This window comes from Sceloporus undulatus, chromosome 2 (genome assembly GCF_019175285.1).
Source record: "Sceloporus undulatus isolate JIND9_A2432 ecotype Alabama chromosome 2, SceUnd_v1.1, whole genome shotgun sequence".
NCBI classification, from domain to species: Eukaryota; Metazoa; Chordata; class Lepidosauria; order Squamata; family Phrynosomatidae; genus Sceloporus; species Sceloporus undulatus.
The window spans coordinates 122,264,700-122,288,839 of NC_056523.1; the positions used below are offsets into that span (position 1 = coordinate 122,264,700).

The window sequence follows — 24,140 nt, forward strand, 5'->3', positions numbered from 1 at the left end:
AATAAGTGCATACAGTCAACCCTCTGTATCCATGGATTCTGCTTCCATGGATTCAACCCTCCACAACTTCAAAATATTTTCCCCAAAAAATCCCAAATGCAAACTTTGATTTTGCTCTTTTATGTAAGCAACATTGTTTTACTACATTGCTGTATATAATTGCACTTGAGCATCCATGAATTTTGGTATCCAAGGGGGATGGTCCTGGAACAAAACCCCAGTGGATATCAAGGACCCATGAAATAACATAGAGGGGCTAGAATTTTATTTGTGGCATATGAATAAGTAGGGTTTTTTGTTGTTGTTTTGTTGTTGTTGTTGTTGTTGTTTACATTGTGGAAGGAGGTATAAAAACCCACTGGGTGATTTGAGCCCATCACACTCTCTCAGCCTCAGAAGATGGCAATGGCAATCCTCCTCTGAAGAAACATGCCAAGAAAGCTCCATGGTAGGTTCTCCTTAGGGTAGCCCTAAATAAAAAAATGATTTGGAGGCACACAGCAACGAGGTATCCTGTACCCACCCTTGTGAAATATCTTCCATTCAAGTGTGCAACAACAGCCTGGGGCCTCACAAGTATATCTCCATCCTCTCAGCCACACAGCAGCCAGACACATTCAGGCTGCCCTCATACAGTATACCCAGGGAAAGAAGGAACAGTTTTATGCTGGGAGCAGAATCCTTTCTATCCAGGTGTACAAGGGCAGCCAGTACACACCCAGACACATGCACAGGCAGTTGGCAATTCGGGGGGTGTGTGTGCACTGCACCCATGAGCCTCCAACATGGTTTGTGCACCCCAGGAGGCAGTGGGGAAATGGTGAAGCCTCCACCTGCAAACAGTAGTATAAGTACTGTACAATGGTAGAGGCTTGCTATCTACCAGTATGCATGCATACTGGTTCTCATTCAAATACACCTGTAAGAGTCAAGATTATAAGGGCCAAAGTCCATGTTATGATAAACATGCTTTTTAAAATGTTTTTAAACTGGCCTCTTTTGATTTCAATAAATGCAGCAGAGATGCTGTAGCCAGGGGTCGGGGGAAAGAGCAGAACAACAGCAATGGATCACCAGTTCAGATGAGAAGGAAATTCTACTTCGGGGCCTCACAGTCGTTTTTAGTTCATTAGAAATGTGGCTAGTTCAAGAGTGATTTTTATATGTATGTTTAACACACCACAAAGTTCATTTTGAAAAAGATTAAACCACCCCCATGAGACTTCAGATGGATGATAAAATTGCTTGCAACTTTGACTTTATAATTGCTTTCATCTATATTACACACAGAGACATTCTAATGACTTTATTCCACTGCTGAGAAAGCAGGTATAGCCGGTCTGTGATCAAGTAAACAACTCATCTACACATATTCATCCCATGCTACAATGTGTTAGATATCCTTTCCCCTGGTTTTATGTTGTAAAATTTCATCATCTTCTATGGCTCAGTTCATTGTATGCTTGGCACAGGTTTCCGGCTTGGGCTGTATAATAGACACTGTTTAAGAATGAGAAACTTGTATGCCTTTTCAGCCAAAAATCATTACTTCCAAAAAGTTATACATTATACTATTATTCTGAAGTGATTTTATTACACTGTTTACCTTGTGGAACTTGTACTGGAAGTACTAAATGTGGTACTCATGTGGGTAATATATTAGCTGAAGTGTAATTGGCTGCTCTAACTTTTCACTAGCAAAAATTGCATTTGCTCTACTCTGGAATTGGTTTTCAGCCCTTGTTATACATTTGTCTTTCAGACATCCTTGCTGGTGAAAATGGCACTGTCAGTAGACTCTGCTTGGTATCGCTGGAAGCCTCAGCGCTGGTGGTCAGTAGAAGAAAAAATCCAGACTCAGCTAGAATCAACACCTTTGTTGTCATCTGGGAAAGAGAGTCAGAAATACAACCTCAACAAATGGAGGGTTGTATTTCCCAGTAATGAGAGATTTCAGAAGGAGTCAGAGAAAGTCTCCCAAATTTATTCTGGAAATTGGATACAGACCACAAAGTACACTTTGCTGACCTTTTTACCCCGAAATCTCTTTGAACAGTTTTACAGGTAGGTATAAGCATCATAGCTAAAACCTAAGACAATTTTAAAGTCTTTTGAGAAAGGGGGATTTTAAAAAAATAATTCAAGGGACGATTAAAACAATAAATGTTAGATGAGAGGAAAATATAATTGTTAAAGACTAGTAGTAGTAGTAGTAGGCACAATTAAACTCAATCTGAAAGGATGTTTGGCTGTTCACATGATCAGAAGTGAAAGGAAAGTCCAAAGGAACTTATAAAGACATAGACTTGAGAAAGATGAATCGGGGGAAGCTCAATATAGTAAAACAAGAATTGGAACATATCAACATTGTAATACTTGGAGTGAGTGGGCAGTGGACAGGAATGGACAATTTTGAGTCAGATAATTATACAGTCTTGTACTCAGTAAATTAAAACCTAAGAAGAAATGGGATAGCATTAATGGTGAGGAGAGATGTAGCAAAAGTAGTCAAAGGATATCATAGAAAGTCTGACCAAATAATATAAATAAGACTTCAGGAAAAGCCCATCAGTATAACTATAATCCAAGTTAATGCTCCAACTACTGAGGCAGAAGAAGAAATTATTTAAAGATTCTGTGCAAGAGTCCAGGAGGAAATTGATCCCACACCAAAATAGGATTGTTTTATTGTCAATCATATGCAATTGGAATGCAAAAGCAGGAAACAGAGCAGAATAAAAGATTGTAGGAAAATTTGGCCTAGGATCAAGAAATGAAGCAGAAGACTACTGAATGAATTTTGTGAGACCAACAGTTTGTCTATAAGAAACACATGTTTCAAGCAACCAAAGAGACAAGTGGATACTTGGACATCAACCTGATGGCCAATTTAGAAATCAAATAAACTACATAATTGGAAGCATACAATGTAGAAGCTCCATCCTATCTGCAATCTACAGGAGCAGATTGCGACACAGACCATGAACTATTATCAAAAATTAAATTTAAAGAAGATCACTAAACCAATCATTATGCCAAAAATAACTTAAATAACATCCCTGTAGAATTAAAGGATAATGTAAAAATAGATTGGCACTATTGAACCTAGTTGCCCAGAAGCCACAAGACTGAAGCCAGGGGTATTGTCAAGAAAGAATGCAAAACCACACTACCTGCAGCCATAAAGAAATAGAAGCCACAGTAGATGATGTTCTTCAAGCTGTTAAAGATGTATGACATGCAAAAGTCAAACTCTGAATGTAACTATTCACCAACCTGGATGCAGGTAGATGGAATACTACTATAAAAGTCAATGCAAAGAAAAAGATGACAACAAAAAAGGAAAAAAGGTAGACTTCTTCCACAAAATTCAATAAATCTAAGGGACATTTAAACCAAGAAAGGGGATACTCTGTGTTCAGCAAGTGAACACATTACATGACTGAGTAGAAGTAAAAAGAAGATGGAAACAATACCCAGAAGAATTATATAAAAGAGTTGAAAGGATGACAGACTCATTCAAGGAAGAACCATTCAAAGATGAACCTACAAAGTTTGAAAATTAAGGGGAAGCTGCAGTTATAGTACTTGGGAGAAACAAATCACCAGGAACAGATAACACAACAGAGCATCTACTCTAGTTCTAACTAAAATCTGTCAACAAATAAGGAAAACAAAACAATGGCCCACAGGTTGGAAAAACTCAGTATACATTCCAGTCCCTAAGAAAGGGGATAGCGGGGATTGCAGTTAATCTCTCATGCAAGCAAAGTGATGTTCGAAATTCTACAACAATGTCTTTTACCATATTTGGAGCAAGAAATGCCAGATGTTCAAGCTGGGTTTCAGAGAGGAAGAGGCACAAGGTGTCTGATTGCAAATTTGTGTTGGATAATGGTGTGCGCCAAATAGTTTGCGCCAAATAGTCTTATTTCTCTTCACCTTCGAACTAGGGCCCTCCGTTCTGGTAGTCAAGGTCTACTGTCCCAGCCCAGGATTTCCTCTGCCCCATCTCGGATTCGCCCCTTTTCACTTGCTGCCCCTCACTCCTGGAACCCTCTTTCCCCACGAGCAAGAGCCATCACTTCTTTAACCAGCTTCAAAATGGAGTTGAAGACCATCCTGTTCAGAGAAGCCTTCTCAGGCATCGCATAATTGTCGCTTACTATTTGATGTTCTTTTGGTGCCTGTTTTATTGAATCATTTCCTATATTGCTATGTATTTTATATATATTATCCTACTAGAAAGGCCCCTTCCCCACCACCACTCCCTTTATGTCGTGTCTTTTTAGATTGTAAGCCTGAGGGCAGGGAACCATCAAATTAAAAAGATTGTGTGTACAGCGCTGTGTAAATTAACAGCGCTTTATAAATAAAGATTAATAATAATAATAATAATAATAATAATAATAATAATAATAATAAAGAGGAAAATCAACCTGTGCTTTATAAGATATACGAAAGCCTTTGATTGTGTAAATCATGGAAAGCTATGGCTTGCTTTTAAAGAATTGGGTGTGCCACAACATTTAATTGTCCTAATGTGTGACCTGTACTCAGGGCAAGAGGCTACCACTAGGACAGAATATGGAGAAACAGAATGGTTTCCAATTGCCAAGAAGGTCAGATAAGGCTGCATTTCATCTATCTGTTTAACTTGTGTACAGAATACATACATAAGGCAGAATCAGACTTCAAGGAAGGAGGCTGGAAGATGCCAGCCACAGTTGCCAGAACATGGCCATATAGCCTGAAAAACCCACAAAAACTATAGATTCCAGCTGTGAAAGCTGGACTTCACATTCTGACTGTATGTCTTCCATCAGACTGACCCACTGAGCCCCTATATAGGAAAGTCATACTACCACTTGGTTTTCTATTTGGATACTACGAGGACTGGTCTGAGAGCAGAGATTTGTAACTCCTTTGCCATGAGCAGACCATTCCATGGAGAACCCCAGCAGCATTCACCCTCAGGGAAGAAAACAAATATTCTTTCTCATTATTCTCCCTGTATTTTAAAATCCCAAAGTAGTGCTGAGGTATTATTTTGCGGAGAAAAACACATGTTTTTTTTTCTCTTAATGGTGACCCCATGAACTTCATAAGGTTTTCAAATCCAGTAGGCCTGCCTTATTGATGGGCTAGCCCACCATAGATTGGAGCTGCCACAGATCACCCCAACCCATATTAGACAATGGTGATGTGTTCCCCTGGGCAATGCCCATATGCCTCATATTGACTAATATGGGCTAGAGCTCCCACTTTTTTTCCATCCAGGGGGAGATAGAAGCAAACCCCTATGAATGGGAAGGGCCCACTGTACCAGGACAAAATTGTGCTAATCTATTGTTCTTCATGATAGGATTTCTCAGCGGTCAGGAAACTCATTTTTAAACCAGGGAATGCATAATTACAAATATTATTTCCAACCTTATTGGAGCTTATCCTGTTCGGTGGTATTATAGGAAACCACAGGCAATGAAACAGTAGAGAGAATGATTTGAATGTACAGTAGGTAGAGAGAAGCTTAGGATGATTCTGAACAAGCATTAGCTGCAATAGTATTTACATTTCTATACCGCTTAATAGCTGGGGCTCATTTCAGAGCTGTTTGTTAAATTATTGTGGCAAAGGAGTTTTACTTTATCTTGCCTATGTAAAGTATAATCCAGCGGAACTTTTCGGGTGGGTACAAGACCTCAGGAGACCTGGGCTTATGGCTATTCACTCAGTAGTTAACAGTGACATGTGTATTGACATTGAGCAGTTCTAATATGGTGGGTGTGAATCACTGGGGGGGGGGGCTCAACAGATTGGCACAAAGGGGTGTCAGGACGCCACCCCTTTCTGCCATGGAAGCATGGCAACCACACGCTGCAGCCTGTGCATAGCTCAAAAAGAAGCCCTGAAAAGCAGCTTCTTTTTGCACCAGAGAATGGGAACCATAACTGCCACAGTGCAGCGTTATGACACCCCTCATGTGCAGCGCCATTTATGCACGGTGCATGAGGGGAATTATCATGGCATGTTCCATCTGTACAGGAGCACGCCAAGATGGCGCCCTGGCAGAGAAAGAAGGGCTGGGCACATGTGGACACCCAGCCCTTCTTCAGCCCTACCGCGCACGGAGGCCGGCAGAAACTGCTGCTCTGTATTCCCCCTGACTCAGTGAAACCTGTTGATGGTCCTTGGGGTCTCTTCCAACTCCATGATTCTATGATTCTATTAATAATTATTTAAGTGAAAGTGTGGTCCTATTGTAGCGCCTGTTCTGCAGTAGCCAAAAATAAATTCATATGACCCAGAAACTTATAGGTCGGTTTGGGACAAAGTAGTAGAGTGGGTAGATCAGATGTAAATGTTCTTGAATAAACTTTTTCAAACTGGCTTCTGGTGTGCATGAGGGGCATCATCATGGTGTGCTCCATCTGTACAGGAAAACTGAAATAATCCTGCTTACACTCCTGGACAACCACTATGGTCTAGCAATGGTCTGTGGGCCCAGCTTTACAAGACTTTAATCACAACAGAACTATTGTTTGTTTTTGTTTGTTTTTATTTTTTTTTATTTTTTTGTCTTTAGCCCTGTCAACTGAAATTTAATCACAAATAAGTTACCACAAATAGTTATTGCCAAAGTTGTTGCAAATTGCAGTATCATATCTTGATTTGCTGCTCAAACGAACTTTACATTCAGGAACATCAGATGTAAAAATCCATAGTTTAGATGAATAAGCCATGTTACGTAATTCTGTAGCCAACCAATATATATGGAGAGGGGAAAACTGTTGTTTCTTACACATAAATAAAAAAAGCAAATTAAGTATAAAACTTCTATTAATACCATATCTTCTTCTTTTTTCAGATTGGCCAACGTCTATTTCCTGTTTTTGGTTATCATCAACTGGTTCCCACAGTTGGAAGTCTTCCATAAGGAGATCACAATGTTACCTCTGGCTGTTGTACTTTTAATTATTGCAGTTAAGGATGGCATTGAAGATTATAAGCGATATAGATATGATCAGCAGATCAACTCTTTTAAAGCCAAAACATACAGTGTGTAAGTCTAAAAATGTCATATTATTTTCATTTGTTAAATTAAATTCTTATTCTATCAATACATAGGTGCAATTAAAAGATATGAGGACAACTATTTGAGAGCCAGCATGGCATAGTGGTTTGAGTGTTGAACTATGACTCTGGAGACCAGGGTTCAGTTCCCAGCTGAGCCATGAAACCCACTGGCTGATCTTGGGCATGTCACACTCTGTCAGGGCAAACCTCCTCTGAATAATAATAATAATAATAATAATAATAATGTATATCCCATCACTCTGTGCAACTCAACCAGGGTGGCTTATATGTTAAAATACACAGTGCCATATCCCAATAACCCACTCTGAACAAATCTTGCCAAGAAAATTCCATGATAGTTTTATGGTTGGTTAAAAATGGAGTTTCAAGATTTATCTAATATATGTATTGTAGTAAACACTATAGAAATCCATTCTGGTGTTTTGCTATGATTACTTTTGTTTGTTTTATATGGTTCTTTGCTACTAACTAAATATCTATTTTCCAGGGCTTGAAGGGTGATTTAGGATAAGGCTTTTATTGTCCACTTACCCTACCTCAATTACGGCATTTTATTGGGGTCCAGAGAGCATCTTCTTCCATTTGTGCCCATCCTGTGTTTCCCCACCATTTTGTTTCATATAAAAGACAATCCTTTGAGGAGACAAACCAGGAACAGCTGCACAATGTCTTTTGATAGCACAGGAATCAATCTGTCCAAACAAGGAACTTTAGACAAGGAAATTACATTTGTCAAAGTACCTGAGATAACATAGTAGTGCACAATCAGGCACCAAGGTGGGAGGGAGATATCTGTTGAGAGCTCTGTGCTGCTTCAGATTCTTTGGTTGGTGTGGCCACTGCCATCAGGCCAGCTAAGAGAAATCAGGCAGTGCAGAAAACTCACAAGCAGATGTTACAGAACTTGCACCCTGTCCCTGTCACACTCTCAAAGAGATTTTTGGTAATTAGGTTCAGAGTAAACTACAATATTTTTTGCTGTATTTCATTTTAAATAAGTTGCTTTGCTGAGCCCAGTTCTGGATCAGGCCCACTGATAGGTCCAGAAAATCTGTATCCTTTGCTTATGAATCATCTGATAATGCTATGAGCCCTGAGGATAGCAGGAGTGACGTCTCATTCAATGGCAACACTGACGATTCTTACCTTTTTAGCATTTGAGTGCAACACATTTTCTTAATAAATTTGTTGAGTGTTTCATGTTCATCCCCCCTAAACTTTTTGTCTATTCATCCACTGTGGTTTCCACATCACTAAACTCCTATATGACTTGCCAGTTGGCATTTGTGGATAGATGCAAACATCTCAGGGAGCAAGGCTTCCTTAAGATGTTTCAAAAACTTTGGGCACCAAAACCTATCCTTTTATTGGAACTGTGTCCCCATAATATTTGATAGAAATACCAGCCTGCTTTCTGCCCTGCCTTTCCTTGCACTGTTTTTCCTCTCAAGGTATAGCCTGTAAATTCTTTTACAAATTCCTACATAATAAACAGGCTGAAGTTGGCTCCCTGCCCTCATAATGCTAAACTGTTGGAAATTATTCATTAAATAATTTTGCAACTGCTCTTCCACAGCTGAGGGTTTCACTCATCTTCTCTGCTCCCTGCTTCAGATGCACTTAAAGTAGAAATATGTAGAGAATGTCACCCCATAAGAACTGTACAAACCAGAGTTTGTGTGAATATTTCCAGTGGCAGGGTGATTTACATTTTTACCTATCCTGGGTAGTTAGAGAAACACAATATCTTGCAACAACAAAAATATTCAGTATCAAAATATGCAAATATTATTTGCCAAATAATAACAATTTGCAAAATGCTGCATCTGGGCTTTTTCTGTAGTCATGGATTTCTTGCCTGGAAATGTGATTAGCTGAAGGACTTTTCTTTAACACAATGTATATATAATGTTGTAAATGCAGAAATAAGAGGTATTTGTAGATATAAGATGACAAATATTAAAATTTACCTGAAAAAAAATCAAGAGACAGAATAAAACATCTTCTGTTTTGAATGTAAATGTAGTTTACTCTGAACCTAACTGAAAGTTTCTTTGTAGTTCTACATGTGAGGAATAATTTCCTCACTCATCATCACAAAGAGCAAGCACTAGGACCCAGGATCATTCATTCTGAGTACAGGGAAACCGGTTTATAGGAGGATGATACCTGTATGTGCAACTCTGACGTCTGTGTTCCGGTAGGTGCTGACTAAAAGCAAGTGAAAGCAATTAGTTTAGTTCAACTCAGCCTGGCACTTCACTATACAGCAAATCAATTGGAGTGGATAACCCTTAATTTCTAAACTCTGTGCAGCAAAGTCTAACTTTTAAGGAGCAGGAAGATGTCAAGGAAATGTGCTCAATAAAATTCCTAAGGGACATACCTTGGTTCAGAAGACCGTGCTGCCAGAGTATTTCTTCAGATTCTGAGAACGAAGAACCTGTGAAAAGAAGGAAAGGGAGAAGGAAGAAAGAAGAAACTAAGAGGGTTGTTGTTTCTAATATCCCCTTTGAAGGCAAGTGGAAGGAAAATCCAAATAGACATTATGAGGGCAACAAAATCAAGACCACAAAATACACCTTCCTATCTTTCATCCCTAAAAACCTCTTTGAGCAGTTTCACCGTTTTGCCAATTTCTATTTTGTGGCCATTGTAGCACTCAATTTCATACCTGTGCTCAATGCATTTGAACCAGGGATAGCTATGATCCCAGTCTGTGTTATAATTGCCATTACAGCCATCAAAGATGCTTGGGAGGACTTTCGGAGATTCAACCTGGACACAGAGATAAATAGCATGGGCTGCCTGGTATACAGCAGGTAAATAACATGTTGAATACAATTTGAGGATATTTCAGAAGCAACGTTGTTAATCCCTGAAAAAGTACATTTGCCTTTGGCTTAAGTCAGTATTTAAATGTGTGCATGGGCACAAATACTTTTGCCAGAGAATGTTTAGCTAGCATCTTGGGTCTTTGGGTAGTCAGTTAGATGCCCATGAGAAATACACAATTTGGTCTTGATAGCATTAGCCACTTCCTAGTTAACTTCTAGTGCATGGCATTGGAAGGAATGCTGCATCTCATCCATCAAGTAGCACATAATTATCATAACTAGCAGCCTTTCATAGTCTTATGCTTCATCAATTTGTTTTATGTCCATTTAAAAACAACTGAGTTGGTAGCTATCACCACATCCCATGGAAAGGAATTCCATAGTTTAACTTGGAAGTGTGTGAAAAAGATTTAATTTTATGCCTTGAATCTACTACCAGTCAGTTTCTTTGGCTGACCCTAATGAATTCAAGTATTATAAGAGAAGAGAAACCTATTCCCTTTCTTATGCATAATTTTATGTAACTATCATGTCCCCCTTACTTGCTTTTTTTTAAGGTAAAAAGGCCCAGACCCCATGTTATTCTTGCACTTGACTTAATTCAGGCCCTTGATCTTTCTGGTTACTCTTTTCGGTGCCTTTCCAGTTCTACAATATCCTTTTTGACATGTAGTAACCAGAACTGTACATGGTATTTCACATTTCCTTGCACCACAGATTTGTAGAAGAGCTGACAGTTTTATTTTGTGGACCCTTTTGTAATGTTTCTTAACATGGATTTTGCCTTCTTATTTGCTGTCACACACTATATCAGCATTGTCATTGAGCCATCCACCATGATGGCTAGTCCCATCAACATCTGTATATAGTTAAGATAGTCAGAGCACAATATATGCAATTTCTTTGCACTCAGCTTGTTGCATTGAGATAGTTCATTTATTTTTGGTGAAAAGGAAAAAGCACTGTTGGCATAGTGTATTTACGTCTCAACCTTAAAAAAAATAATCTTATTAATCATTTGGCACATTTTTTTATGTTTTCTAGAAATCGTTTTAAACTGTATCACAGATACTTCTTCTAGTTTAGTTCCTGATTACTTTGGCTAAAGGTGAATTATTAATTCAGTTTGTTGTACTGCTCTAAAAAAGAAATTGTGTACAGAAACATTGAATCATAGAACCATAGAGTTGAAAGAGACCACAAGGGCCATCCAGTCCAACCCCATCCTGCCATGCAGGAACTCACAATCAAAGCATCCCTGATAGATGGCCATTCAGCCTCTGTTTAAAGACCTCTAAGGAAGGAGACTCCACCACACTCCAAGGGAGTGTGTCCCACTGTCAAACATTGGCTTAGTTAGATGTCCTAACAAATCATACAATAGTTCATCCAGTACAGCTGTGTTTTACACATCATTCTTTCCAATTGCTATTTCTTCATCCACACATGTTCTCCAATTTCCTATCACATTTCCTGGTGACAATATCCATAAGTTGGCATTTACATCAAAATTGATGTTCACCATATTAACAATAATTTGCTTTTATACAAGACTTGAAAATCATGATTTCAACTAGGTTTCCATTCTAGTTTGGAATCAATAAATGGTTTGTAGTAATAATTTGCCCAAGTGGATATAATGAAAACTATGATTATAACAAACCAAGAAAAAGGAAACTTAAGTATATTTCTGCAGACCTTCAAGCACAGCATGACATAGTACATCGGCATATGGAATTATGCTACAGTGAGCCATTTACCACCTCTTACGCCTACTGTAGAGCCGCTACTGTCTGAAAGAAATGTATTACAGAAGCATCTGGCTATGATGCTGTAGCCAGATGCAAAGTGATTACATCAACTGCTATGGGTCCTCCAAGGTCCTCCAGAGGTCCCAGTGACTGATGTAATCACTTCATGTCTGGCTACAGAGACATAGACAGGTACATCGGTGTGTATCCCCCTCCCCTTTACACATGTGTGCTCTCCTCCTGTTAAATTAGAATCGTACTGCTATAATTGTGTAACATGAAAGGGATCCTGGAGTAAGAACCATTAACTAGTATAGCCTTATCTGCCATGGTGTGATCTGCCTTTTGTCTAATGGGCCAATATGAGTTCCTGTTAATCCTGGGTAGGACGCATTTGGCCCACAGACTGGATGAAGCCCTGAATACTCCCACCACCAGAATTGAAGTACTTCTGAAAGAAAGTATTCAAGTAAAAACTCCTTTGCAAGTCTATTGAATACTGTTTCCAGTGCTGCCCAACCTGTAACAACCAGCCCTCAGAAGGAAGGAAGGAAAGAAAGAAAGAAAGAAAGCCCAAGAAGCAATCATGTATCACTTTTAGTGCCCTAAATGGCAGCTACAGTGGCACCTGCCAGAACTCCAGGGAAAGCAAAATTGGCCAGTGTTGTCTAGGCTCTGGAGTATAGACACCCTAGTGTTGAATTATGACGATAATAAAACAGCTACAGTGTGCTTTAGGAATATGAGTAGCACTCCTATGGCGTGGAAGACAAATTTATAAACTTTTGACATGATGTTTAATGGCTGGTAGATCTAAAATACCATTTGAGACAACAATCTGTTCACCTCTAGGAAGCTGTACAGAAGTATTGGGGTTGGAGATGTCTTGTTAACACCCTTTCATTATCTCTCGAAAGATCTGTGTTTCCCCTTCTTTCAAGAAAGAAATGACAGTTTTCTTCTGTGGTGAGAAACCTCATAATTTCTGTTGATGTGTCTTCGTGCCAGCTTAGAGCTCAGGGTCCATTGTTCAACATAGAAGGAGGATCCCTTTAAACGTTCACCCAGTCACCGGGAAGAAAGTTCCCCCTTATCCTTCTGGAGTACTACTTAAATAACCCGATCACTGGATGAGGATGTGTAACAGAGTGGATTTTTGACATAACAGATATCCTCCTCCCAGTGGTATGCCAAGTCTATTTGGGCTTTCTGGAATCGGCTCCTGTTGTTTGTGATTGGGTCACAGAAAAGCAGCACTCACACAGTATGGGTTAGATTTCAAGTCCTATTGTGAAAACTGAATTTTACTGTGAGGTCTTTCTCATTCAACAATTTTAATATACAGCTTGAATCTTCCGTTTCTGAAATGCTTGAGACCAGAAGTCTTTTGGATTTTGGAATTATTACTTTGTTGCATTTTGGAAAGCTGGTATTTGCATATACATACATAAAACCCACTGGGTCACCTTGGGCAGGTCACACAGTCTCAGCCTCAGAGGATGAAGAAATCCTCTGAAGGAATTTGCCAAGAAAACTTCATTATAGGTTCATTTTAGGGTCGCCATAAGACAGAAATGTCATGAAGGCACAAACAGCAACAAACATAATGAGATATCTTGTCTAATGTTTTGTCTAAACACAAAATTAATTTATGTCTTGTATTAACCTTATACACATAGTGTGAAAGCAATGTTATACGTTGTTTTCAATAGTTTTGTGCATGAAACAAAGTCTGTATACACTGAACCATCAGAAGGCAAAGTTGTCACTATCTCAGCCACCCCTGAAAAAGGTTTTGGTTTTTGAAGTATTTCAGATTTTAGAATTCCATATAAGGGAATGTCAACCCGTATTACTAGGCAGTTGGACCCTATTTTTAACAGTGCACCACACTTCTATTGCCTCATGTCTTCCCTTCTTTTCATTCCCAGTGTCTTTTGCTGCATTTTAGGCAAGAGCCTTCCACTCACACCTTTGTTTTCCTGGCATATTTTCCTCTTTTTTTTCTATACTCTTATTTCCCAGGTCCTTGTTTCAAGGCAGCTGTATGTTCCTCTTATATTTAACGGGAGTGTTAAACTGTAGGTGCCTCACCATTCTGAAACCATGCTGACTTCTTTTATTGGATAAATAAGCTGGTCTTTTATTTGTTCTTTGTTGTAGTTGTTTGGATTTATGAAGTCATTATATTTACATAGCAATGAAGGCTAAGGAACACACTCTGACCTTTGATCAGTGCATGGCAAAATGATGCAAAATTTGTGACTAGTTAAAAATCAGTTACATCTAATTTCTTTTTCAGACAACAAAGATTGAATTGTGTTACATAACTACAGTATAATAAAGGATAGGTTTACATCTTTTGTGCACACTATACTTGATCTTAGCCAGAGGGCCGAGAAGCAATTTACTCCTTTTGTAGTATAATTGTAATTTTAGTCATGTTTATAGTTACAGGAAGAGGAGGGATACATGGTTCATGTATTAACTTGTATTGCTACTGTTTGCTGTGTTATGTGTTGAGAAGGAAAAGTGGTCTTTTACCACAGGCCAGGAGCTTGTAGCATTCAGGGTTTTAAAAAACCAGAAGTAATTATTTTAGTCAATTTTAAGAAATAGATAACTATACTTTTTATTGAAATATTGTAACTACAATGGCAAATAACTACTTTTGGGATGAATTGAAAGTCTAATTTTAACATTTGCCTTTTTTAAGTAACTTTCCAAGTTTATCACATTGATGTGTTTTTGAAGGGGAGGACAAGCTGGTGTGACCATGGATAGGGCCTGTAGCTAAAGCAGGAGATCTTTGTAGGAAAGTCCTTTTACTGTGGAGATTATCAGATGGTGACGGGGGTGATGCAGATCGCTCTCCCATCCTTATCCCATCCTTAGCACGATCGCATGAAAGACTATCATAAATATTGCACTTATCTGGTCATTATCCTGTCAGCAAAGTGCAATTGTCCTCACTAGTATTAATGGGTTATTCCAATATTAAAAAATGCAGGGAAATGATGGGACGACTCCACCTTATTGATGGGACAATGAAGGGATTCGCGCGTCAGAAAGTCTTTTGTGCGATCGTGGACAATTGCACTTCACGAACAGCATACTGTCCAGATCTGATGTCGTTTGAAAGTCTCTTGCTAATCGTGCAATGAGGAGGAACAAGGACATCCTTTTGCCCATGTGTTAATCTCCTATGTGTCACCAACTGGTATGGCTTTACAGAGTGTCCCTGAACTGTGAAATTGTTCCCAAAAAAGCTGTTTGCTTTGCTGACTGAACAGCATTCTGTAATACTTTGAGTCCTTAGGATTATAGCTACCTTAAGTAACAGTCATTTTATGTAATGTGATTTTCCTGGTTGTCTTGAAAATCAGTTGCTTCAAGGACATGCCCCTCTTTCAGATTTTATGATAGGTAAATGTAAATTGCAAATAGAATGGCATTTGTAAATACTGAGATGGTTTAATGAATACATACTGTGTACCTTATAGGGCATATTTGTGAAAATTGATAATGCTATCTGTTATCTAGATTTGCAGTAGCAGAATATGCTGGCTGTGCTGGCTGGACTTGCTTTTAAATATTGAAATATTTAAAACGCTTGTATGATGTCCACAGTCAATCATAGAAATAAGAAAATAGCACACAGAATGTAACAAAGAATTTGAATTTTGGTATTTTAAAACTAGCTTTGAGGGAGACTTGGCTGGACAATCTTATTGACCTGAAGGTCATTTGATGCAGTGAGTGAAGTGTGTGCAGAAAGGATATAAAAAAATAATATAAGACATGATGATCATTTTGCATTCAAGCAAGTCATGGGCTCAATGCATACATCTTGGAGCCAGCATGGTGTAGTAGTCTGAGTGTTAGACGATGGCTCTGGAGAACAGGGTTCAAATCTCAATTTAGCCATGGAAACCCACTAGGTGGCCTTGGGTATGTCACACTATCTCAGCCTCAGCGGAAGGCAAAGCAAATCCTCCTCTGAAGAAACTTGCCAAGAAAACCCTGAAGCAGGGTCACCTTAGGATCACCATGAGTCAGAAATTACTTGAAGACACACAACAACTATAGTTTGTTAGAGCAAAAAAGGTGTTCAGGCTATAGACCCCCTCTTGCCATCAACCACACACCATAATAAAATATCTTCAGCATTTGTAAAATCAGCTATCTTATCAGCCATCTTATATATTTTAAATATATGAAAGGCAAATAGGCATAAAATCTTGTTGAATTTCTTCACTAACCAAGAGAGGCTCAACAGAAACACTGTGTAACTAAGGAGATTATCGCATGACCATTTTTGCCCCGGCCATGCATGGGATGGGTTCAGGGCGGAATGGGGAAAAACGGGTGTTATCACACAATAAATTGCTGCTGCCCTGCTGCCTGACCATCCCCCATCCTGCCGGCTGATTTTGGTGGTATGGAAGCCTTCCATACCATGCCTTCCATCTCATACACAGCCAGGACAAAAATGGCCATGTGATAATCTCCCAATACAACTTTAACTGGAAAATTTTTGTACAACACAGTATTTGGAGTTACATCATATCATCTATGCTCTTGTAATCTAATTTGTTCCAAAACTCAGCGCTATGGACAATGACATCACCGCCTGAGGTGTCACCTGGTGTAGGGGATAGGGCTTCCAGGGACAGGGCCAAAAGGGTACCACCCCCTCTCTGCCATGCACCACTCTACATGTGAGTAGAATAGCGTGTGGCATGGAGGGGGGCAGGGACGTAGCTAGGATTTTACGAAGGGGGGTCCAGACTAAGTGCCACCATTATAATGGGGCTTGAGTGCGGCGACACAGCAGCACACACCATTCATTTTTCTAATGGAAGGGGGAGTCCGGACCCCAAGAACCCCCCTTTGGCTACATCCCTGGGGGGGGGGGGCTAGAGATGCTTCCCTCCCTGTTGCACACTGTTCTACTCACATGTAGAGTGGTGCACAGCAGAGAAGGGGGCCGGGCACACTTCCTTGTTGCCACACACCACGCCAAGGCAATAGCACCAAAGTGAAGAGGGCACTTGGCTACTCGATACTGCCGTGTTGTTCTCCTCATGATACACTGTTCACCTGAGGTGACGGCACCAAGGTGGGGGTGACCAAATGTTACCCCTCTTCTGGGGTGTCACCCAATGCGATGTCGCTGCCTGCAGATGATAGCAAAGGCAATTTTATATCCAGAAAAGCATTAACTAATTGGGTTTACATTAGAATACTATTTCTGATGTTGTTGTTTTTAACTGCCCTCAAGTTTATCCTGACTTACAGCGACCTAGTAGATGAGACATCTCCAAGACCTTGTGTCCTACACTACTCTGCTTAGGCCCTGTAAAATTTGGTATATGTGGTCTTCCTACCATTCTGCTTCCTTCTGCCTTCCCTAACATTATTGTGAGTCATGCCTTCTCATGAGGTGGCCAAAGTATCATGGCATCAGTTCATCTTGGCTTCCAGGAAGACTTCAGACTTCATCTGATCAAGAATCCATTTGTTTGTTTTTGGGGCTATCCACAGTATCCTCAGCACTCTTCTCCAACATCACATCTCAAATGAGTTGATTTTCTTTCTGTCAGCTTTTTTCACTGTCCAGTTCTCACATCCAAACATGGTGATAGGGAATATAATGTCTTGGATGATTCTGACTTTAGTGCTCAGTTGTATAGTGGGCCCTTGTTATTGGCTGGGGTTTGATTCCAGGACCCCGTCGTTAAAAAAATCAGTGAATGCTCAAGTCCCATTCAATCTAATGGCATAAAAAAATGGTGTCTCTTATTTAAAATGGAAAATCAAGATTTGCTATTTGGAATTTATGCTTTTTCTGAATATTTTCAAGCTGTGGATGCTTGAATCTGTGGGTAAAAAATTCGTGGATAAGGATAGCAGACTGTATATCTTTACACTTTAGGATCTTGTCTGGTTCTTCCATGACTGCCCTTCCCATTCCTGGTAATCTTTTTATTTTTTGGCTGCAAGTTCCATTCTTTTCAAGATGTTTGATCCAAGGCATAGAAACTCTTTAACTATTTTGATTTCTTCATTATCTTAATAGAATTTATGTAGATCCTCCGTGGTCATTATTTTTGGTTTTTTTACCTTCAGCAGTAAGACTGCCTTTGCACTCTCTTCTTTTACCTTCCTTAGTAACTGTTCCAAGTCTATGGTGTTTTCTGCCAGTTGTATGGTGTCACCTGCATATCTTAGATTGTTGATGTGCCTTCCTCCTATTTTATCTCTTCCTTCTTCTGCGTCTAAACCTGCTCTTCATGTGATATTTTCTGTGTACAGGTTGAGCAGATAGGGTGACAGAATGCAGGCTTGCTTACTCCTTTGACAATTGGGAACCATTCTGTTTCTCCATATTCTGTTCTAACAGTAGCCTCTTGTCCTAAATACAGATTCCTCATCAGGACTATCAAATATAGTGGCATTCCCATGTTTTTAAGAGCATTCCATAGCTTCTTGTGATCTATGCAGTTAAAAGCTTTGCTATAGTCTATAAAGCACATGTTGATTTTCTTCTGGAATTTTTTGATTCACTCCATTAACCATTGTATGTTTGCATTATGATTCCTAGTGCCTCTTCCTTTTCTGAACCCTGCTTGCAGCTCTGGGAAGTATTTGTGAAGTATCAAATCATTATTTAAGAATAAAGCCTTCATGAATCCTGTAACCTCTTTCTAAATTATCAGAAGTGGAGAGATGTTTTCTGAAACCTCTGAGGCTATGTTTGAGTGGTGAGCACTTCATTTTCATATGTATTGCAAGAGATTATGCTTTCACTTTTTTACCTGACAATGTGAAGTAGGACAAATGTACAACATGCTTGGTTTCAATCTTTCTTCTCTCTGTATCTGTCTCTGTCACATGCACATATGCCCAGTAGTAACAACCACTGTTACATTTAAAAAATAAGATTGTACATGAATTCTTTACCCTTTAAAATGTTTTCAATTTGGGCACTGCCCACAGGAAATGCATTAAATCAGCAGTGGCTGGGAGCTTCCTTATCAGTGAGATAGTGAAGCCACACCAGGTTTTACTCAAAATTTTAAAGGAATTAGCAAAGTGCTAAATCTACAGAGGGCAGGGTTCAGCACCCTTAATAGTTTAAAGTTCAGTCTAAAACCTGAAATGGATTTCCTGCCCCACTGATGTGGAAGCAACCAGCCACCGCTGTTCAGTATTAGACCTGGTTCGGTTTCTACCATGAAAAATATCAAAGAAATTCCTTCTCACAGTGCTTCTCATCTCTCCACTGATCTAAACAGCCAGACATTGCCCTATCCCTGGACCCTCTCCCAGAACCACAGTAGTAATACTAACTCAGAGCATCATTTTTACCAAAGAGTTGAATCTTTAGGCCTTCCCAGCAGATGCCTAACCAACCTATTTTAGAGACTCCTGATGAAAAACATTGGACAACCACCCTCTCTCTTTATTGTTCCATTGCAGCACTGCTCTTATGAGAAAGAAAGCTTCACCTAATGTTTGTGCTAAAGCATTGACTTTGCAGAAGGGCGTTTATCCAGCATACTAAACTCTTTGGACTTGGCCTCCAAACTTGCATCTAGCTTATATGTTTCACAAGTTTGAGGCAAGCCATCCCAGAATACTATGAACTGCATTGGAGAGAAGGATCTCAAGGCCCTGATCTCTTGCTAATCTTCATTTGGCCTGATCAGCTGTCACAGCAGGGCTCCCACTAAGTAATGGCCAACCAAGACTCAGCTCAAAAGCGAAAAGATACTTCATATCATGGCACCACCAGAAATACTTTAACATTCAAATCATGCCAAGCAATAAATCGATACAGCTGTTTCATTTATCAGTGGAACAGTCTCTTACTTTTTCTTGGCAAAAAGGAGGAAGCAATGTACTATTTCCCAGAGAGAGAATATAGGTGCCTCTTTAATCATTGACTATACCACACCCTCTGCTTCCAACACTTGGAATAAAATGGGTCAGAGAAAATCCTCTTTCACTATGGAGAACTCTCTACAGAGAATTCTCAATCAGTATAAGAGATTCCTTAATTCTTTTATTTTCACTACATGATTAAATTGCTTCTGATAACATCATATCAACATTAAATATAGAGTATTGCTCTTGAGAAGGAAGCAAATCAGCACAATAGTGCAGTAAAGATTACTACCATATCACTCTCAATGTTCCCTATTTCACCTTATTTGAGAAGCTAAGTAGGGTAGAGCATAACTGGTGTTCAGATAGAAGACAATCTGCAATACCCAAGGAAATACTCTCCAACATTTCACAGATGTTTTTGAAAACCAAGATCCATCCATTTGTGCAATGAAACAGTATAGTTAAAAGGGTATGGCCAGAAAACAAGAGGAAGAATACACAAAAGTGTATAGTATTTTCTTCAGATTTATTTTTTTCACAAAATGAAAAGATAAAAAGAACCTGTGTGGGTTAAGGCAAAGCATTGTCACTGATTTGTGAATAGCTTGGATTTAGAGGCCAGAACTGTGCATGATGTATGTATGCAGCTGATGCTAAGAACAGATTCCCTACACTTAATCTAACACAATTTATCTATGGTCCAAAACACACTGCAAAAATAATCCAGTTTGAGACCACTTTAACTGTCCTGGCTCAATGCTGGGGAATTCTAGGAACTGTCATTTTGTGAGACATTTAGCCTTCTCTGACAGAGAGCTCTGGTGCCACAATAAAATATAATTCCCAGGATTCCCTAGCATTGAGCCAGGGCAGTTAAAGCAGTCTTAAACAGGATTACTTCTGCAGGGTGTTTTGGACCTATGTTAAGATTCCACATTACTGCTGCATTTTACACCATGTTCTAGCAGTCTACAATGCATAACATTAAGTTAGTTTAGCATGTGTATGCTGTATTAGGGATTATAGAATATTTAATTCCTTAAATAAATAAATGCAATACTGTGTTTTTGTGTGTATGTTTGCATGTGTACAGCACAATTAAATATATACTATAATATTTATAAACATTATGCTAAAATCAAAATACCAACATCAAACCTGCTCAAAATTTTCTAGATTGTAAGCCTGAGGGCAGGGAACCATCCAATTAAAAAGATTGTATGTACAGTGCTGTGTAAATTTACTGCGCTTTATAAATAAAGGTTAATAATAATAAATAATAATAATCAAAATAATAGCTTAGAAAGGCAGAACGATCCTGATCACTAGTATTGAGGCACTACTGGTTGCAAGTAAGATCTTTACACTGTGCCAGTACCTAGTGCAACAATCAGTTAAAGAGCCCTCTATAGACAAAAATATCCAAGGACCAAAGAGCCCTCTATAGACCAAAAAAAAACACCCTACCCAAGTGTTAAAATAGTCCTTGGTAATGGTTGGAAAAGGTTGTTGTGGCAAGGAGAAATCCTTTGTGTACACAATCATCTGTATGTAGACAGTGAAGCAATTCCTTATAAAAGTGTTAACCAAAGCAGCAGTGTATGAAATTGATCCAAACTATGTACTCTACCAAACTGGTCAGCTGTGATAATATCTTATGTGGCTCTTTGCTTTTACTCCATCAAAGATTGAAGCAGCATACTGAAGACAATGGCAAGAAAAAATCACCAACTTCCCTCTTCACTGTATCGATTAGCTAACTGCCCCATTTATCAAGGTCATCTGAAGTTCTAATGCTATCTTTTAAAATGTTTACAATCCCTCATCATAGACTGTTTCCCCAACAAAGACATACTGTGTTCTCCACCCATGTCCTTGATTAAAATATTGATTATGCACAACGTATCACCATTCAGTGGATGTGAGTTTACCATCACCAACTTTATTTCCTGTTACAAATGTAGACACAGAATGTGCATAGCCTGGAAATACAGATAAAAACATGAAGAAGAAGCCAGTCAGTAGGAAAAACTACTTGCCCTAAAAATAAAATAGCTATGAAATAAAAAACAAAATTTGACTCAAAAAGCACCCAGTGGTGCTAAAGCTCTGGTACAACTCAGAATAATTTATTGGCTTCGTGGCTTTATTTTGCAGTACAAAGTGGCTGATCCAGTTTTCCCTTGTCCTAAGGCAACAGTAGCTGCCTGGGAAACAAATTGGGAGAGGTTTTCAAGGAGACTTGCTGAAACAGATTCTTAGTCTGCTTGTATCAAGACCAAAGGAATGTAGACAATTAGAAACTGAAGCTTCTCTATATTTAGCGTCCAATTATATAGTTTGATTTCTATATTGGCCATCAAGCTGATATCCATGTAAACATTTGCCTCATTGGTTGCTTGACAAATGTGTTTTGTAAACTGTTGGCCTCGCAAAATTCAGTCAGCCAGTCTCCTGATTCATTTCTTGTTCCTAGATGAAATTTTCCTACAATCTTTGATTCTGCTGTGTTTCCTGTTTTTCCATTCTAATCATGTATGATTAACAAGAAGTCCTGTTTTGATGTGAGAACAGTTTCCTCCTGGACTCCAGCACAGAATTGTATTTGTTTTGTTTGTTAAACTGTCTAACTGTCTCTGCAGTTGAAGCATAAACTTGGATTAAGATTATATTAATAGGTTTTCCATGAAGTCTTGTTGACATGATTTGGATTTGTAATTGGTTGACTGGCCGAACCTAAAGGGTTCTCAACAATGGCTCCTTTTCATCCTGGAGAAGGTGACCATGGGGTCCACACAGGGCTCTGTCCTGGCCCAGTGCTATTTAACATCTTTATCAATGGGGGTGTTCTCAGTTAAGATTTGAAAAACAATTTAACATACAACAACGTTTTTAATAAAACCAATTCAAAATAACCCTGGTCTTATCCCGTGTTCCGAATCGCTTTTATTCTTCGTTCCTATCTGGTTTTTTAAATCGAAGTGTTTACCTACAAGCATTCCTACTTGGCATGAAATCGGTTGTTTAAATAACATCGATTTTTCTCCTCCATACCTTATTTGGAGCTGTCAATCATAGTACCAGAATGACGTAACGTTTAATCTGGAATATTTGGAAGCGATTTATCTTTTGGCATCGTTTCACTTTCATTGACAGTTTGTTGAATCAATGTATTTTTGGTTTTTTTTTTCAAATGGACCAATGAAGGCGCTTAATCGCTCAAACATCCTCTCTTGTCTCCCCATATTAACTGCCATAACTCAGTGCTTAGGGAATCCTGGGAATGGTAGTTTTTATGGCACCAAGCACTCTCTGGCAAGGAGGATAAAATGTCTCACAAACACAAACAGTTCCCATAATTCCTTAGTACTGAGCCAGGCAGGTTAAGGGGTCTCAAACTGTATTATTTCTACAGTGGGTTTGGAACTACAGATGAGGGTTTTTCTAAATTAAAAAATTTGTTACTTTCTATAATTACCATATATATAGGTAATTATAAAGTAACAAACTTTTTTAATTTATGAAAAAACCCTCATCTGTAGTTCCAAACCCACTGTAGAAATACAACGTTTGAGGACCCCTTAACTGCCCTGGCTCAGTATATATATATATATATATATATAAATATATATATATCACATCAAAAACACACACAACAACACTCTATGCATATTAAACATGTGTGCAACACACAACACCAAATATATATGTGTATATATACCTATATGTTTGTGTGTGTATGCATTTATATATATAGCATGTGTGTGTGTGAGTATTCATATATAATCGTGTGGTGGGTGTGTGTTGTGTGTGTCTGTCTGTCTGTCCTGTGTCGTCTTGTAGTGGGGGTGTGTGTGGTGTGGTGTTTGTGTGTGTGGTTTGCCAAATCGGATCAAGGGGATAGGCATGGGTTCAGTGGTAAACTGTTCTGCATCAAAGCCCCAGGGTTGGAAAATGGGATCAAGGAGGAGAAGGCAGTGGGTTTTCATTGGTTAGAGTACGTTCTGCAATCCAAAGCCCAGGGTTGGAAAATGGGATCAAGGAGAAAGGCAGTGGGTTTCAGTGGTAGAGACTGTTCTGCATCCAAAGCCCAGGGTTTGAAATGGGATCAAGGAGGAGAAGGCAGTCAGTTTAAGTGGGATAGAGACACAAGACCAGAAAAGGGGAAAAGAGAACAATCCCAGGCGGCAAGAGGCTGCAGACTCAAGAGAGAAGAGAGAGTGAAAGCCAATAAAGCAAAGCAAGAGACATCCCAAGACAGCCAGGGAGAATCCCTTCAAGAGCCAGAGATCAATGAAGGAGGCTGCTGGAAAGCAGGGATGAAGCACTCTTCCCAAAGATTCTCTTTCCAGGGTGGTGAGGAGAAGCAGATTCCATTTGAGAAAGGGAGGGAGAAAGGCTCTATTCCCCCCCCCCATTGATCAGAGCCCTTCCCTGCCTTGGCAAGATTCAGATCCTCCTCGCGTGGAGCCTTCCCTTCCCTGCCGTGGGCGAGATCAGATGCCTCCTCGTGAGGACCTTCCCTTCCTTGCCTGGCGAGATCAGATGCCTCCTCGCG

General features: G+C 39.3%; 1 protein-coding gene across 1 annotated transcript in view; it reads left to right on the top strand.

Moving 5' to 3' along the window:
* Nucleotides 1-1,780: 1,780 nt before the first annotated feature.
* The window catches only part of ATP10B (ATPase phospholipid transporting 10B (putative)), a 73,007-nt gene continuing 50,647 nt past the window's right edge, over nucleotides 1,781-24,140 (top strand). The window contains exons 1-2 of the mRNA XM_042447528.1: nucleotides 1,781-2,064; nucleotides 6,869-7,063. Of these exons, the coding sequence (XP_042303462.1) occupies nucleotides 1,781-2,064; nucleotides 6,869-7,063 (479 nt within the window). The remainder of the gene's footprint in view (nucleotides 2,065-6,868; nucleotides 7,064-24,140) is intronic.